Consider the following 18,202-nt stretch of genomic DNA (forward strand, 5'->3'; position numbering starts at 1 on the left):
AAGTTGGATAAACATAGAGAGATCCACACTGAGACATATTTTAATTAACTCTCAAAAGACAGAGAAAGTGCTCGCTTTGGCAGCACATATACTTAAAAAAAAAAAAGACAGAGAAAAAGAGAATCTTTAAAGCAGTGAGAGAGGCAATTTGTCATGTACAAAAGGTTCTGCATGAGATTAACAGACAATTTCTCATCAGAAACCAGAATCAGATGGCAGTGGGATGATATATTCCGGGTACTGAAGGAAAACACTCTCAACCAAGAATTCTACATTTGGCAAGACTATCCTTCCAAAATGTAACATTGACCTGGATGAAATGGATACATTCCTACACACACACACACACACACACACACACACACACACACACACATATCAGAACTGACTTAAGAAGAAATAGAACATCTGAACAGACCTATAACAAGTAATGAGATCATACCGGTAATTTAAAACCTCCAAAGAAACCAAAGCTTCACTGGTAGATCCTACCAAACAATTAAAGAAGAATCAACACCAATCCTTCTCAAGCTCTTACAAAAAGCAGAAGAGCAAGAAATATTTCCTAACTCATTCTCTGAGGCCAGTGTTGCCCTGATACCAAAGTGAGACAAAGACTCAACAGGGAAAGAGAACTACAAACCAATGTCCCTTGTAAATATCGATGCAGAAATCCTCAACAAAATGCTTGCAAACCAAATCCTCCAGCATGTTAAAGGGATTATTGACCATGACCAATGGGGATTTATCCCAAGAATGCAAGGGTGCTTCAGTGTAAGAAAATCAACCAATAATAACACATCAAGTTTAGAGAATGAAGGAATAAAACTGCATGGGCACCTTAATTGGAGCAGAAAAAGCATTTGATATAATCCAGCATCCTTTCAGGATACAAAAATTCAACAGATGAGTTATAGAAATGAATTTCCTCAACCTGATAAAAGGCAGTTTTGGAAGACCCACAGCAACCCACTTAGTTGATGGTGAAAGACTGAAATGTTTCTCCCTAGGATCAGGAACAAGACAAGGGTGACCTCTTTCACCACTGCTACTTAACATAGTGCTGGAAGCAGTAGAACAATCAGGCAAGAAGAAGATATCAGGGGTATACAAATTGGACAGGAAGAAGTAAAACTGTCACCATTCATAGATGACATGATCCTCTATATAGAAAACCCGAAGGAACCTACAAAAAACCTCTTGGAGCTACCCCAAAATTAAGCAAAATTGAAGGACACAGGATCAAAACAAAAATTATTTGTATTTTATATAGTAGCAATGAATAGTCCAAAAAAGAAAATAAGAGAACAATTCCATTTACAATAGTATCAAGAAGGAAAAAAAAACTTAGAAATGCATTAGTGAGGGAAGTACAAGACTTATATGCTGAAAACTACAAAAACATTGCTGGAAGAAACCAAGGAGGACTTTAATAAACAGAAAGTCATCCCATGTTCATAGATTAAATGAATGTAATGCCCATGACAATCCCAAAAGCCTTCCTCCCCGCAAAAGCCCTTTTCACAGACATGGAGAAATTGATTCTAAAATTCATACGGAATTACAAGGGTCCCAAATTGCCAAAACAATCTTGTAAAGGAAACCCAGAATGGAGGATTTGATTGGCACTTCCTGAGTTCAAAACATAGTATAGAGCCATCAAAATAGTGTGGAATTAGCAAGACGATGGTCATATAGACCAATGACTGGCACTGAGTCAAGAAACAAATCCACACATCCATGGCCAGTTGATTTTGGACAAGGGCACAAAGACCATTCAATGGGGAAAAAAATAATCTGTTCAACAACAGATGGTGTTGAAATAACTGGATTTCCACATGCAAAGGAATAAAGTTGGACCCTGACCTCACACCATACACAAAAATTTATTCCCTATAAATCAAAGATTAAATGTAAAAGATTAAAGTATAAAACTCTTAGAAGAAAACATAGGTTCAAGTCTTTGTAACCTTAGATTAGGCAGTGCTTACTTTAATATGATGTTTCAGTAGATAAGTTGGACTCTAACAAAATTTAAAACTTTTGTGCATTCTAGGACACTGTCACAACAATGAAAAGACCACCTATACAATGGGAGAAATTACTTGAAGATCATGGATCTGATAGAAAATGCAGCATCTAGAACATATAAAGAGCTCTAACAATTCAACAACAAAAAGACAAGCACCCCAATTAAGAACTGGGTAGGGGTGCCTGGGTAGCACAGTTATCGGGCATCCATTGCCCAGGTTTGGGCTCAGGTCATGATTTCAGGGTCCTGGGATTGAGCCCAAATTGGGCTCTGTGTTTAGTGTAGAGTCTGTTTAAGATTCTATCTCCCTCTGCCTTTCCCTTCCATGTGCGCTCTCTCTCAAATGCATAAATACATCCTTTAGAAAAAATTGGGCAAAGAATATGAATAGGTGTTTCTCCAGAGAAGACATACGGGTGACCAACAAGCCCACGAAAAGATGCTCACCATTATCAGTCACCAGGGACACATGAATAAAAACCACGAGATCCCCTCATACCCACTGGATGGATAAGGAAACAGGCAGAAATTACATGGTGGTGAGGATGTGGAGAAACTGGAACCCTCAAGCATTGCTTGTGGGAATGTAAGACGATGCAGCCCCTGTGGAAAACTGTGGTGTTTTCCCCAGATCTTACACAGAGCAATTGCACTCCTAGGAATATATGCCAAAGGTTTGAGAACAGGTATTCAAACAGATACTTGTACAAAAATGTCCACAGCAGCTCTGTTCACAGCAGCCACAAGGTGGACATAAGCCAAATGTCTGTCAGCGACGAATGAATACATCATAAAATGCAGCGGGTCTACACAGAGGAATACTATTCCCCCCATGGGAAGGCAGGAGGAGCTGATACCTGCAGCATGTGGACCAACCCTGAAACCATCCTGCTGAGAGTAAGGAGCCTTTGCAGCCACCATATTGCAGAGGCCACCTTCAGGTGTTCCCACTGAGTGGGAGAGAGCGGGGACCAGCCGGGCACATGGCCCTGATGCCCTCTGATTTGCAAACGTTGTGTTTCACTCTGGTGAAAATCTGCTCTTCACCCCAAGTTCACCCACGCCCAACCCTCACCTTCTAGCTCTTCCTAAAGTAAAGCCCTGCCCCCAACACCCCGGGCAATTCCTGAGGTGTGCATCTACCCTCCCCTACCCCGTGTTTTTTTTTTTTTTTTTTAATTGTATTTTCTCTGCAAGATGCCCTGAAGGTCTGGTTCCTGTGGGAAGCCTGTCCCCCTGGAACGGCACAATTTCTCCTGGGGAAGGGGACACAGGAGGACTCTTTCCATGAAACTACGGCATTCCCAGCTCCAGGAGACCCCCAGGACGGGTGAGCATAGGAGATAGCCAGAGAATGAGGTCTGCACAGCTGGCGGAGCTCCCCGTGATGCTGTTCCCAGGCAGAGCATTGGGGACACAGCGCCGCGGACCCAGGTGGAGCGGCCCCTGATCCTGAAGGGTACTGCTTGCACCTGCAGCACCCATGTCCGGCTTGCCACCTGCCCCCGAAGGCTGGCGAGTGCGCCCACATACCTCTGTCCAGCACAGGGCCAAAGATGGCCAGGCTGTTGTCCACAGTGGTACAGTTCCAGCGGCGGCCACGGAACTGGTGCTGGCACTCCTGGATGCTGATCTTCACGCCCTCCGCCACACTGGGCATGATCTCCACGTAGTTCCGGCAGAAGCGCAGCTGCTTGGGGACCAGGCCAGGGATGCTGGCACACAGGATGGGCTGAGTGCCCAGGGACGAGTACTGCGGCCCTACGGCCAGCGACCTGGGGAGGAGGAGACCGGTCAGCTGGGTGGCCGCTTGGCGGAGGGAGTGACCGTGACCCGACGGCCTGGGCAGCAGTCAACCCATCGGGGGGCGACCACAGCACGGGGATCAGGAAGCCACCAGCCATGTCCGCACCCACAGGAGCAAGGGTGGACAGCTGTGTCCCCCGTCTCCCCCCGCCAACCCCACTGACTGCATTGCAGGTGCGGGAGCCAGAGATGGGGCAGAAGCCAGGGCGCAGGGTCCTCCTGAGCTCAGGCTGGAGACTGCCTGAGGGGAAGGCACGGGAGGGAACCTCTCCCGTCACGGTTCCCACTCACTGCACGTGCCTGTGACATTTAAATTACATGGAACAGCAAACAAGAGAGAGAAATTTGGTTTTTCAGTCCGTCAGCCAACAAGGCCACGGCTACCGAGGTGGCTGGTTAGAAATAGGACTTTCCGGTCCCTGTGGAAGGTTCTCCGGGCCACTCGGGGTGGGGTGATGGGAGTGCTCTGTGATGCATGGGGCTGGTAGTCACGCACGTGTTTATGTGTCTGGAGTGACCAAACCATGTTCATTTAACTGTATGTAATTCCACCTTGATTTCAAGGAAGAGGTGCCAGGTCCTTTTGTGGACCTACAAGAAAGAGCTTCCACAACAAGACGGGTGACAAGCTGTAACTCCAGCCGGCTCCCCTGGTGATGGTGGGTCCCACTGCTGTGGACCCCCCACCCGCCTCCCAGTTCACCCCAGATCCTGCCCCCTGTGGACGCCCCCGCCCGCTCCCCCAGGGTACCCTGGATATCGCTGCCTGTGGATGCCCCCCGCCCTCTCCCCTGGGTAATGGTGGATCCCACCACCCATGGACACCCCCACCACCCCCACCTGCCCCTTAGGTTATCTCATATACAGCCGCCGTGGACAACCTCCCCCGCTCCCCACGTGACCCCGAGTCCTGCCCCTGTGGACGCCCTGTCCAGTGCCACCTGTAGCCTGTCTCCCTGGCACTCTCCTCTTCCAGCCTGGGGAGCCCATTTGTCTTCTCAGCCACGGCTGCTGGGTGTGCTGCATCCCAGGCCCTGGGTGGAGATGCAGAGCAGCCCCTCAGCCCCTGAAGAAGGTCTCCGTGTGGTCGGTACTTGGCATGGTGGCCTCCAGGCGGAAGGCCTGTGTCTCCTTTGTTTGTGGGGAGAAACCAAGTCCATGCCAGCTGTGTTAGCCTCTGCTGGACCCCCAGAGGCTCTTCTGGTGGCCTTAGGAGGTTAAACCCCCAGTGAGAAGAAGGGACAGAGGCTTCTGGGTTCTTCAGCAGCCCTGCCTCTGTGTTTCCACGGTGACCTTAGGTAAGTCCTACCCAGAGTCTAACCCAGTTTCATCCAGCTGTGGTCAGAGCTGCTGGACATGGGGATTCACCGTCAGAGAAACCAGCCTACCCTCTGGACGTCCAGAGGAAGGAGATGCTATCATTCTTCCGCCCTCCTTCCCCAAAATCTTCCAGGCCAGCCTGCCTGGAGGCTCCCAGCCCAGCCCTGCAGCACCTGGAGCCTCCCAGCCCAGCCCTGCAGCACCTGGAGCTTCCTCATTGCTGTCCTTCTAGAATCTGGCTCTGTGGCTTTCCCTGCACACCCTGCAGGTCCCGGGCCGCTGCCCCACCTCCCTGCACCTTCATCCCCATCAGCGGTCTCTCCACCGACACAGGCTTCAACTCCCCATCCCCCTGCAGCCCCCTGCCCCTGGGCAGGTCACCCTCCTGGCCTTCCCTCTGCGGCAGCTCTGCCTTGCTGCAGAAGCCAGCTGGGGCATGGGCGGTTCCCCGCTCTGTGCATGCTCTCCTGGCCAAACCCCCCAACAGTGTGTGGTTCCCCACATTCCTGGGCATGCCACCACGTCCCCTGTCTCCTCACCTTCCCCTCCTCCTGCTCAAGAACATCTCTTAAGAATTAAAGCCCGTCTTTCCCCAGGAATACACCGCGCCTTGCAGCCAGGTGTGTGAGTCAGGCCGCCTTCCTGGAGGCAGCGGGCCCGCGTCCCTGATCATCCACACCCTTAGACCATGCTCCTGACATCATGGGTCTCTCCCACACAGGCCCCAGTATCTAACCTCCCAGCCCTCTGAGCGGTCCCCATGAGTCCCATCTGTCTGCACTCCTGTGCCTTGACGAGCCGCCCCGGCCAGACCTGACCTCGTGTAGGACACTGGAGGCCTCCCCACTCCCAAGTGAGTGTGTGTCCCCGGCATGGCCTGGGTTGGTGGGGCTGGTTCCTCCTTTACGGGGTTGTTCCCTGGCTGATTCCTTTCCTACTTGCAGACCCTGATGAGTGCTGGGTGCCAGGCCAGACTGATACTCCCCACATTTCCTCCATACCTGCTCCACCATCCTGTGACCGCCGCAGTTTCCAGAAAGACCAGGTCCCCACCTCACCCACCAGTGGGGCCTCACTTCTCTACAAAAGGTCCTGTGGTCTGGGCCTTGCTCCCCTCCCCTGGCCTACAGGGACAACTCTGAGTGGAGACCACAGGGGCTGCCCCCTCGGGGATCCCTGCGCCTCTCCGAGGACCAGCAGAGCAGGAGGGTGGCAGGATGAGAGGGAAGCCGGGCTGTGGGCTACGCGTGGGTGGGGAGGTGGCAGGAGTGCAGGCCCGCATCAGGGTTCTCTAACCTTCGGGGCCAGTGGGCTGATGTGAGGCATCCAGGTTGAGCAGATGGGCCCCCCTGGGCTGGAGCATAGGGAGGGGCAGAGGGGTCTGGGGAGGCAGTGGGACAGCGTGGGGGGCGACTGGCCTCATCAACTCTGTGGGACCTGCTGTGACTCTGGCTGGAGCTCCTGCAGAGAGCCTGTACACACAGGGCAATCCCCCAGCCCCACTGTCCTTCAGAATGTCCAGAGCGCCCCGCCAGGTGAAAGGCCTGCACCCCCCAAACCGCCCCTGTCATGGCCCCAGGAACCATGGTCTAATGCATGGGCCACATGTGGAAGGCTCTGCCCACAGCAGGCCAACACCAGGCATCTGCCTCCCCCATGAGGTCTCCCTGGAACTGAACCCTGCTAGCCCCACCTCGGACATCCGCCCAGCACAGACCAATGCTGAGGACTCCTGACCCAGTGCTCCGGGGGCACACACCAACCCAGGCCACGCACCCCCTCCCCACACTACATGACCAGCTGTGACCTGGAACAGGTGGCAGGAGCAGTTGGAGCGACACCCCTCTAATGAATGCAGGGACCCAGGGGGAGGGTCCCCGAGAAGCGCTAGCTGGGTGGCCTAGAGAGGGCCAGCACTGGGCAGGGGCTGGAGGTGGTGGGGTTCGGATCCTTCTGCAGCTTCTATGGCCTTTCCAGATAAGAGTCCATGCCTGCCTCCCTCCAGGTGGCCTGGATGGTCACTCGCCATACTCCTTTCTGCCTCTGACAGAGATAGGGCTGCCATGGCCGGTCCTGGAGGCCACACCAGGCCAGGGAGGTGACTATGGGGCCAGGCCAATGCAACTTCGAGCATCCAGAAGCCCCAGGACAGGGGATTTGGGGGATGGCTGGTGGGGCGAGGCTGGGGGCCAACGGTTCCAATTTGCATGGGAGTATGAGCTGGGTCACTCCCGTGAGCCTTCCCCGGGCTTCTTGGGCTCCTCCGCTCTGTGAGCCAAGAGGCCTCATTGGGGTCCCGCAACGCGGAACTCTCTTTCCTGACGAGCCAGCCCGCGTACTCAGGGGCATGAGACTGGGAGATGCAAGGGTGGGTGGTTGGCTGTGGGACGACTGGGCAAGGAGAGGTGGGCCCACAGATGTTCCTGGCCAGGCCCTGTGTCTGGCAGCAGGACATTTCGGGATGGCGCAGGGTTGGGGGGGGGGGTCTCCTGTCACGGTTTCCCGGGGGCCTGGCTCCTGAGGAGCTCCCTGCATGCCTCCCTCCTCTTGTCTCGCCCCGTTCCACCCCTGAGGGGATGGAGAGCTGACCCAGAAGGAAGTCCACGCAATGTGATCATTTCTCTCTTGGCTGACGGTGCTTGTTGACTTGGAGACTCAAAGGGATGGGAAAGAAAGATCACGTCGTCAGTGCAGAGGGGCTGGCTCCCTGGCTCCAGACTTGTCCTGGGCAGGGGCTGGCAGGGGAGCAGGTGAGCCCCAGAGCCCCACACCTGCAGCAGGGAGCGCAGAGCCCGGCTTGGGGGGGCCCTCAGGGTCCAGGTCACAGCAGGGAAGAGCAGGCTGGTTTCCTTCGTGGCCCCAGCCATCCACCAGGCGGGGACTTCTAGGCACGCAGCCCCTGTTCCCGTGCTGAGTCAGCTCCTGCATGCCCCGCCCCCCAGCACCTCCACCTGGCCTGCCCTCCTCCTGGGCAGGCCCCAGCTCGCCACCACCCCACCTCCTGGAGCCAGCAGCCAGGCCGCCCCAGCTGTTCCTGTCCCCACCAACCCTGGCTGGGCTCTTCTCACACCCACTCCAGCCCTGACGCCTGACCCCCCAGCCCCATGAGTGGCTTCGGAGACGTTCCCGTGTCCCAGAGCCGGGTGCCCAAGGGCGCCTGGGTGCTGCAGACCCTGCCTGAGGAGGGAGGAGAGCCCGAGGCTAGGGGGCCAGTGTTGTGGGCCAGAAGAGGTCGAGGGGGCTGGTCGGGACACTGGGTGTGGCTTGGCCTCAAAGGCACAACGGAGCCAGTAAAGAAGAATGACACAAAAAAGTCCAGCTGGTGCTCACCAGCCTTACCATGGGGATCACGGATAACATACACGTATCAGGTCATCACGACATGCACCTTCACATGCTGTCATGTGTCAACACAGCTGGGGAAAATCCAAACGGTGCACTATTCCCCCACACTCCCAGGACCCAGATTCCTAAACAGAAGGTAGATACCCCGGCCTGACAGGGAAAACCACAGTCTGCAGCTCCCTCCTCCCACAGCCCTATGGGAGCAAGTGGGGGCCCTTGGGGAGAGGCCAGGCGCTGGACAGGATGGCAGGGAGGGGCTCCAAGCAGAGGAGCCGCGGCTGGGGGCCATCTCTGGGGGATGGTGATGCACAGGCCCATCCACAGGTCTTGGCAGGGGCCAGAGGCATGGAGGAGGGGAGGGGTGCCATTGCACCCGTGTCCTGAGTGCTGTCTGGGCTCGAGTCGTGTGCCGGAGGAAAGAACATCACCGCAGGGACGGTCCCTGGCCTACAGCAGGTACCACCCTACGATGTGAGCCCCACAGGCTGGGGACAGGTGGAGAGCGGACAAGACTTCCCTGGCCAAGCCCAACCATTGGAGGCAATGGGACCGACACAGACACGCAGCAAAGAGCCAAGGAGGGAGGGCACACCATGGCTACGCAGGGTCCCAGCCATGCCCCGAGACGTGAGCTCTCTGCCTTCTGTGGGTGACTGTGCCCTTGGTCATCATTGCTCCAGCTGCTGCTTCGGGGGTGCCAACAAGGGCCATCTCTCCCTGTCCCGGGGGCCCCCAGAGCGTCAAGCCTGCTCAGGACCTTCCAGGAGGGGACACATGGTGCTGAACCCTGGGAAGGAGGCCCCCACAGCCCGGACTCTGCCTAGCCCCGGGACTGTCTGGGATGACAGGACATGCTTACAGACTGGAATCCGGGTCACCGAAGCCTATCACGCTACCACACGTGTGCCTTCCTAGCACCGCCCGTGCTGGGCGCCCAAGTCAGAGACGTGGGGGCGTACTGGTCCTGAGCTGCCCAGAGGTGCGAGCACAACCAGCGGTGGGCATGAGCCGCCGGAAGCCGTCCAGCGTGGCCACTAGTCAGGCAGTCCAGACCCCATTCCGGCCACTACTGGCCCTCCTGGCCGCTGCCCCGGGGATGGGCCTCCCTGCTGGGCTCAGGGTCCGGCCCCTGACCCCACAGTACCCTGCTGCCTCTGTGCGCCTCTCCTATGCTCCTCCTGGGCCCTGGTGATGAACCCCGCCTGCCCCCACCGCTCCTCCCCTGACCCCACCCCACCCCGAGGCCCCGCCCCCACCGCCACTCCTTCTGGTGCTGCCTCCCACCCCTCCCCTGCCTCCCATCCCTCTCCTGCCCGCCCTCCTTGTGCCGCACCTCCCCCCCGCCCCCCCCCTCCCCATGCCGTGTCCCCCCACCACTCCCCTCCCCTGTCTGAGGCCTGTCCCTTGTACAGCTGGAGGCTTCCCTGTCCAGGCTCCTGCCTCTGCCTACAATCAGTCACTGCCAGCTTCCCCGCCCTGCCCCGCTGTGTCACCTGTGTGGCCGTGGGCTCAGCTGGCCACTCCCTGACTTGCTCCAACCCACATGGCCTTGTGGACGGAGCCCTGGGACATTCTGTACCGGGCTTCTGGGCTCACTTGAGGACACACGGCTGGCGTTCTTGTTGTTCATAGAGCAGGGGTCTTGTTCTCCTTCTAGGGATACCACTCCTGTTGCGGGACCCCCTCCTAACACTGTCACTGTGGGGGTCAGGGTGCTGTACACAAGTCTGGGGACATGAACGTGGGTCTGTGACAAGTCCCTGGTGTGTCCTGTGGCCAGCACCAGCAACCCCAAGCTCCACAAGTCTCCCAGGCCCCATACAGCCCCAGGTCCATTATCGACGGGTCTTGGGGGTCAATGTGAGTGGCGGCCTACGCCTGCCCCTGGCCGGCTGCATTAGGGCCCTTTGTGTCCCATGACCCCACTGACACCCCCAGAGTCCCTCCAGAGGTGGCCAGAAGGGTGACGCTGCATGGTGGCTGCTCGCTCCCAGGCCTCATGGAGGCGGATGCAGAGCCTCTTGCCCTGTACCGGCAGGGAGGCCACTGGAGGGTGTCCCAGCACGGACCAAGCCTCACAAACCCTTGGGAGCCCACACTGAGCTTCGGGTCAGTCCCTCCGGCACCCACTCTGCCTCACAGGCTTCCCAGGTGTCCCATGGTCCCAGAGAGGGACAGGAGGCCCTGGCTTTGGGCCACTCCCTCGAGGGGACGTGGGACTGGGGCTTTGGGCCACTCCCTCGAGGGGACGTGGGACTGGGGCTTGTAGCCATCATCCATCTGCCTGGGTCACAGTGAGGTCTGACCCTTCTTGATGGCTGCAGGGAGAGCATGGCAGGCGCCTGTAGTCTCCAGGGCGGGGGTCCTGCGGGTCTGGGGGAGCAGGCCCGCCCCACCCTTGCTGCACCCACTTCCTAACCCTGCACCTGGCGTGGTGACTCAGCCGGTGAGGAATCCAGTGCACTTCTCCACAGAGCAGAGTGCTGTCCCAGAAGGCGCTTGCACTGGCACCCTCCGCCCACGCTGGGCTGGACGCCTCGCAGGGCACCCCACGAGCCCAGAGCACCCTAGCCCTCCAGACATACCCCCCCCCATCGCCCTCTGAGCCCCAGCCCCAGAGTCCCAACCCAGAGAGACCCAAGAGTCCACACAGCAGGGGGGCCCACATCCCGGAGCTGGGGCTGTGGTCTCACCTGGGGCCTGGGAGGAGGCCCGACTTGCCGACCACGTGCAGCCGGGAGGCGAGGCAGGCAGGATCGACCTCTGTGCATGGAAGGCACTGCTATCACTCCAGGATACGTGTGGGGGATGCAGGCCATCACCTTCCACCCAGAGCATGCACATCCGCAGCCCGGAGAGTGGTCCCGACTCCAGCCCCAGCCTGTGGCTGTGTCCATGTGAGCCACACCCTCCGCCTGCTGGTTCTAATGGTTTTCTCCCTCCCCGGGATCACCCTGCAGGCGGAGGGCCAGGCATAGTGCCAGGCTGTCTCACTCAAGGTGGAGTGGAGGTGCCGGCTGAAACACGCAGGGGAAGGAGGTGCCCAGGACCCAGGCTGGTAGCCGTCACCCCGGGGCTTTGCAGTGACTGTGCGGCAGGGGGCTGGGGGTGGCCCTCTGGCCTGGCTCCTGGGCACAGAGCCGCAGACGGAGGGGATACCTGGGCACTGTTCCCCCAGGTCTCAACGGGGCGGCCGGCTCTTAGGTGTCTGTGGACCTGGTTCGGTTTCCGTGGCAGCAATTCTCAGCAGGTGTGGGGCTCCCGTGGGCTGTGGGCACCACTCTGCCTTCCCCGTGGCCACACCAGGGTGACTTCAGGCCGTTCTCACAGGGAGAGGGGTTCTGTGGGTGGGACCTTGGCTGGCAGGGGCAGGTGGGCAGGAGGCTGGGCCGCAGGCCTGCTCCACTTGGCGCCTAGAGCCCACAGCCCTGCTAGCTGCCTGCTCTAGGCCCCACAGAAGCTTGCCCCCTCTTCCTGTGTGTCCTCTTACTCCTAGGCCACGAGGAGCTGCACCCATGGGGCAAGACCCTCATCTTGTCCTTCAGGGACACAGAGTGGGCACAGAGCTGCATGCAGGCCCCAGGGGAGCAGGGAGGTCAGGGTCCACCCACCCCCCGGGGTCTTGGCAGAGGAGGACCCGGGCTGGTCCCCCTGGGGGACAAGGTCTGAGGTCTCACAGAGACATGGGGCTCCTGTCCCCAGACTGGCGCCCTGAGCGCGGGGCTGGCCAGTGGTCCTGTGGGTGGAGGGCTGCCCAGCAGGATGGGTGGGCTCTGTCCTTCCAGACGGGGCTGAGGGTTCCAGAAAGGGTGCCGACCTGCCTGTCCCCTGCCCTCCCAGGGCTCTTTCTCTCTCCAGCCTCCGATGGGGGGCCCAAAGGGAGGGCCTGGGCCTCCAGCCTCCTGCCCCCCGTGGCCTGAAAGAACCCTCCTGGGATCTGGTGCACCCTGGGCCCCAGAGGGCACGTGCTGGCCCCCCACCCCACCCCCGCGCAGCCCCCTTACGCCCGTGCTGCCCCACCGGCTGAGCTGGGATTACTGACACATACTTCAAGCGAGTCCTGGCAGGTGGGCAGAGGCTCCTGTGCCCGCGGCCATGCATTTGCCCGGTTCCCTGGGCGGCAGCGGCACGTTTTGTTGGGGAAGGAATGTGGACGCGCCAAAGCGCGAGACACCTCCAGGGTGTCAGCTGGGGAGGCCGGGAGGGAGACCAAGGCCCTGCTGCCCCACGTGCCGTGGGGACCTGGCCCCGGACCGGGGAGCTCAGCCCGGGGAGCAGGCACGCTCCGCTGTATCCTCCTGTCCCTCCCATCAGGCTCTGTGTTTCATAGGACAGACGCCATCATTCATTCCTCACTCACTCCTTCCTCACTCATTCCTTTGCTGGGGGGGGGTGTCTCGCTGAGTAGCTGCAGGGCTGACAGGAGGACCAGGGGCAGGACGGACCCCTCATAGGCACCAGCCTCCTCCTGGCTCTGCAAAGGGAGGGTCAGGGCCTGGGGCCTCTGCAGCCTGTGCCTTCTTGGGGCTCCGCTCCTGCCCCCGGCCATGACGGGGTACTCACCACCTCTCAGCATCATGTGGGTTTCCTGTCACCCTCAGGAAGCCTACCCAGAGCCCACATCCGCCTCCCGAGTCTTCTAGGTCCTTCTACTGAGCTTACAAGGGGCAGATGCAAACCCTCCATGTGGCCAGCCCGTGGAGGATTGGTGGTCCGAGGGGAGGTCCCTGCTCAGGCCGGCTGGCTGACGTAAAGGTGTGTCTTGATCTCACAACAAGGGTTTTGGGGTTTATAAGTTCCCAATCCAGTATGACAAAGTATGTAAAGAGGTTGCATGATAAAACACAGAACACCACGTCACACCCAAGTGTCCCCTGTCTTCCGCTCCTGTTCCTATTTCTTCATGGACAATGGTCCCAGGACGGCTCTGGCTCGGGGGCCATGTCCAGTGTGACTGGGACTTTCATAGCCAGTGTGGTTTTCATGCTCTGCTTTCCCATGCTGGGACAGGGACAGGGCGCCTGCCGCCGTGCAGGCCTGGTCTGCACGCAGGACCCACCATGGGAAGTGTGCCTTTACAGTCCTTTGCTAAGGGAGACTGTTTCTTCCCCGATTGTGTTAGCTGCCTGGTCCTCCCGCCTGCCACAAAGGACTCTAGCAGGGTTGTGCAGATGCCACAGAAAATCATCTTACGAATGAGCGAGTCCAGTGAGAAGCAGGGACCCTGGGGGCTGGGAGACACGGTCTTGAGAGTCTGGGCAGCCAGGCCAGGGGGACCCGGAGTGGTGGGGGAGACAGGTGCGCTGTGCTCTGGAGGGATGAAGATGAAGCCTGCCTGCCTGGTGGTTCTGGGAAGCCGGTGTTCTGACCATGTCCCTGATACAAGGGTGGCCATGGGTGGCTCTGTGGGGGTACGCGGCTGCCAGCACCCAGAGCTCCGTCAGCACCGGAAGGGTCACCTGCAGTCTGGAGTTCTCTGGTCCCGTGACCTAACTGCTGTCCCCACCAGCCTCCGAGCTGCAGAGAGACACAGGGAGACAGAGACATGGAGACAGAGACAGACACAGACAGGCAGGCAGAGAGAGCAGGGCTGCCCTGAGGAGGGGCATAGGGGTGTAGACTCACTGAGGGCAGGGCAGCTGGGCGGGGGTGGGGTGGGGAGTCTCATGCATGGGCCCCTGCTCTCTGAGAAGATCAGGTCAGAGTCACCTGACACAGGTAAGCCCTCATCGCAGCAGCTCTCCCTTCCCCCTTGCCCCCTTGGGGCTGGGGCCACAAGGGCACACCCCCACCCCGTGAACTCGAGGTGCACCTGCACCCCACAAACAGTGGGGGGCAGAGGGGTGGCATGGTTGGGGGGAGGGCCAGGCAGAGAGGAGGTTCTGGGAGGTGGGAGCAAGGAGGGCCTGGGGCCAGGCCCTGTCTCTTAGCTGGGAGTCCTCTGCTAGTGAGGACCTGTGCAGAAGGTGGTGGGAAGGGCAAGAACAGGGAGCAGTGCATGGGGAGCATGGCCCAGGCTGCAGATCTGACCTGGGGTGACCTTGCAGGGGTAGGTCTTGGGCCAGCCCAGGCAACATCTACATTCTGTGCTGGGGAGCCTGGGGTCTGGCTGCAACTGGCAAGGGGACAGGCAGCTGTAAGTCCAGAGCAGTGAGGGTGTGGGGCTGAGGGCCAGAGGGGCAGGAAAAGGTGGGAATGGGGCAGAGCTGCCGGGTGGGGGGAGCAAGGGGGAGTGGGCAGGACAGAAGTCAGCTTGGCCTGCAGGGCCCAGGCAAGGCCCAGGGGGTTACTAGGTGCTCTCAGTCCAGACTCAGACACAGGAGGAGGGGCTCAGAGCACCCCACAGGAGCCCTGGAGCCTACCGGGTTCTGTTCCCAGTGCTCAGTGTGTCCCCTTGACCCTGCTGCCATCCTGTGTTCCCAGGGTCCTTCCTCTGTGGCCTGCCTTCCTGGGGGACAGGGGAGGGACCCACCGCACGCCTATCTGTGGCCTCTCTGGTCCCTTCTCTGGGGACCCCCTCATCTGCCGCAGGAAGGGCCCCTAAGTTTCACTGTCTACACAGGGGTCTTGGGACTGTGTGTATATCTCTCTGAGGCTTGGCTGGGACCTGCCCTGGCAGGGCGAGGGACGTTTCTGTAGGCACGGGGGAGCGGGGGAGCAGGGGAGAGGGGGAGCGGGTGGCCCTTGGAATTCCCGACGGGCAGCTGCCAGCAGCGCCAACCCCTCCCCCCTCCCCCCTCCCACTGGGAGACGCACCAACTTCAAGAGCCTAATTACTCCCGATTTGGGCTGTTTCCTCACTGTTGCCAGCGGCGGTCCCGCAGGTGAGAAGGCCCCCGTTACTTTCACTTTTATATGCAAGGTGTGGGGAGAAGCCCCCCCCTCCCCCGCAGCTTTGTCTAGGGGAGGGAGGATGAAACAGAACAGCCAATTAGGGAGGCTGGGCGTGAAGGTGAGAAGTTATAAAGAGAGGGTCCTTGGCCCCAAGGGGGGAAGGGAGGGCAGTGGAAGGAGGAGCAGCGGTGGTTAGGCTCCACCAGGTAGGGCTTGAGGATGGAGAGGCCTTCCCCTGCTAGGAAACAGGTAGGCTTCTCTGTGAGCCCTCCTGTGTACTCTGCCTGCATGAGCCGTGGGGACATGGCTCCTTTCCCTATCCAGCTGGTCTGCGGGAACGGAGGAGGGCAAACCGCCCTCCCCAGACAGAGGTCCTGTCTGCTAGACACCCTTCCCGAAGGAAACAGAATCACTGAGTGGGGGTTCCATGGCACCTCTTCTCCATGGGGCCAAGGGGCTGCTCTAGACTCTTACTTGGGTGGATTGCAGAGCCGAAGGGCCCTTCCCAACGGACCTGGAAAATGAGGGGTTACCTCGGAGCATGTGCGGGTCCATTCACACGGACACAAGTGGCCCAGGTGCATACCTGTGTGTGTGTGTCAGGGGAGGTCAAGGCCAGCCAGGGAGCCTCAGGGCCAACAGGACAGAGATCCCGAGGTCTGGGGTAGCCAGGAGGCTGGTGGCAGGGCCCTTCCTTTCGGGAGCAGCGCGGGGGCGAAGGGCGCTTCCTCTTGCGCCCAGGAACGCGGCGGCGGCGGGTTCTAATTAGAAGCCTGCGCGGAAGCCCGCGGCTGATGCGCTCTTTCCGACATGCCTCCCGGCTCCCCGCGGCCGGCCGGCCGGGCGTCAGTGTCCTCGCGGCCGCAGGCACTGTGGCCCTGCCCCGCGCCCCAAGGCGACAGGGCGCTGCAGGTGCGGCGCGCGCCGGTCGCCCGGGGCGGCCGGGGTCCCCGAGGTGCGGCCCAACCGCCTCTCCAGGTCCCTGGACCAGCCCCGGCCTCCCCTCCCGCCCCGCCCCGCCTGGCTGCGCCTGGACCTGCGTCCCCACCCGGGCGCCCATGCTCCTGAACCATGTCGACGAGAAAAATTATTATCGGATTAGATGTACTTTAGCTCGCTCGGTTCCCCCCCCCCCCTTTCCCCTTGGCGTAATTATTATGATTCCCGGCAAGCCGTCGGAGAAGGTTCCTGTGTGTGCGTGTACGCGCGCGCGCGCCCGCAAGCATGTGTGTGGGGAGCCTGCTCTTTGACTCCGGGTCTTCTGGCCTCATCCCCCCGACTATGTTGGTCCGATCGTGGGCTTCTCAGAACTCAACCCCGCACACCGACTCCCCCGCTTCCCCCTGTCCCCCAGCCGGGTGACTTTCGCCGGTGGGGGCTCGGCCACATTAGACCCACAATGGAGGGTAGCCCTGACTGCCCCCCACTCCCCCAGCCCCCTGATATTTGTGTAGTGGCTCCCTGGGCCCCTCCGTTCGGTTTATCTGCGTTCCCATCGTCAGATTTCCAAGGGTCTCACTGAACCCGGCCTCCTCTGCGGAGAGGAGGCAGCCCCCAGTCTTCTCAAACGTGGGCCTCACCCAAGAGCCTTCCAACTGGATGCCTTGTCTCTGTTTCGCGGCAGCCCCCCTTTGCCTCCCGCTGCAGAGAGGGGCCGCGGAGAGGGCTCCCCGGACACCCACCCACACGGAGTCAGCCGGAGAGGCAGCAGGGACTTGGGGCGGCGGTCCCGCTGTCCTTACATAACTGCGCTGCCCCAAGCTGTTTGGTCTTGTCTCACCGACTTTGTTTTAAGGTGTGCGTGTGCGTAACATACGGTACTCAAGGAACGTCTCCCTCTCCCCCGAGCTGCACCCGCTGGCCCTCCCCTCGTCCTTTGGCCGTAGGCACCCTGGCCCTTGGTGCCATCTGTGCGTACCGTGTTCCCACCTCTCCCCAGCCGCTGCACCCCTTCAGAGCCGGGGGACCCTCTAGGCCCGGGACGCCAATGTCCCCGGAAGCTCCGACACCCGCGTCCCAGCCCTGGCCCCAACAGGTCGAAAGTGGCCGCCAAAGAAATCAGCCCGCCCGCGCCCTCGGGGCCAAAGGGGCAGGGCGCGGGCTCCGGGCCACCGTGGGGCCCTGCCCGAGGGGACGGCGGCTGGCGGCCTCTCGGAGCGAGACCAAGGCGAACGCGAGGGAGACTCACCACCAGATCGGGTAGCTGCCCAGCGCCTGCTCCAGGCCGTAGAGGAATAAGAAGTATCCGAGCAGGGCCATCGCCAGGCGGGAGAGCGCCGAGGTCCGGGAGTGCGCCCCGAGAGCACGGGCGCCGGGGCGGGCCGGGCCCTGGGAGTGGGCAGGCGGCGGCGCTGGGCCCTCCTGCAGCCGCGAGGTGCGCGGGGTGCGCGGGTGTGCGCCGGTGCGCGGGCTCCGAGGGCGGCGCTGCGCCAGGTGGGCCGGCGGCCGCGCGGCGGGCCGGGGCCCGGGGCGGCGCGGGCCGGCGGGGGCGGGGCAGCGCCGCGGGGGGCGCCCGCCGGGGCTGGGGCTAGGGCCAGGGCCGGGCCGGGCCGGGGCGGGGCGGGCCGGGGGCGGGCGGGGCCCTGGAGCTGGGGAGGCGGCGGCGGTGGCGGCAGCGGCCGCGGCGGCGGCGCCGGCCCCTCCCGTGGCTGCGGGGCGCACGGGGTGCGCAAGGATGCGCCCGCTCCAAGGGCCGCGCTGTGCCAGATGGGCGGCTGCTCCGGCTGCTGGGGGGGCGCGCGGCTTGGGGCAGCGTGGTCCTCAGGCGCCCCCTCCGAGGTCCAGGGCCGCGCTGCCCCGAACTCCTGGGCCGCGCGGCGGTGTGGAACCCCGCGCGCCCTGCGCTCGCCGTGGGACGCAATGTCC

General features: G+C 60.6%; 1 protein-coding gene across 2 annotated transcripts in view; it reads right to left on the reverse strand.

Annotated features, from left to right (window-relative positions):
* WNT3A (Wnt family member 3A) overlaps positions 1-17,739 on the reverse strand; it is a 42,594-nt gene extending 24,855 nt beyond the window's left edge. For both annotated transcript variants that reach the window (XR_007127738.1, XM_047731660.1), the window contains exons 1-2: positions 17,526-17,739; positions 3,566-3,807 (exon numbers count right to left, since the gene is read on the reverse strand). Coding sequence is in view for 1 of the 2 variants with exons in the window: in XM_047731660.1 (XP_047587616.1) it covers positions 3,566-3,807; positions 17,526-17,596 (313 nt within the window). In the remaining variant the exon portion in view is untranslated. The remainder of the gene's footprint in view (positions 1-3,565; positions 3,808-17,525) is intronic.
* Positions 17,740-18,202: the final 463 nt, after the last annotated feature.

Source organism: Lutra lutra, chromosome 5 (assembly GCF_902655055.1).
Source record: "Lutra lutra chromosome 5, mLutLut1.2, whole genome shotgun sequence".
NCBI classification, from domain to species: Eukaryota; Metazoa; Chordata; class Mammalia; order Carnivora; family Mustelidae; genus Lutra; species Lutra lutra.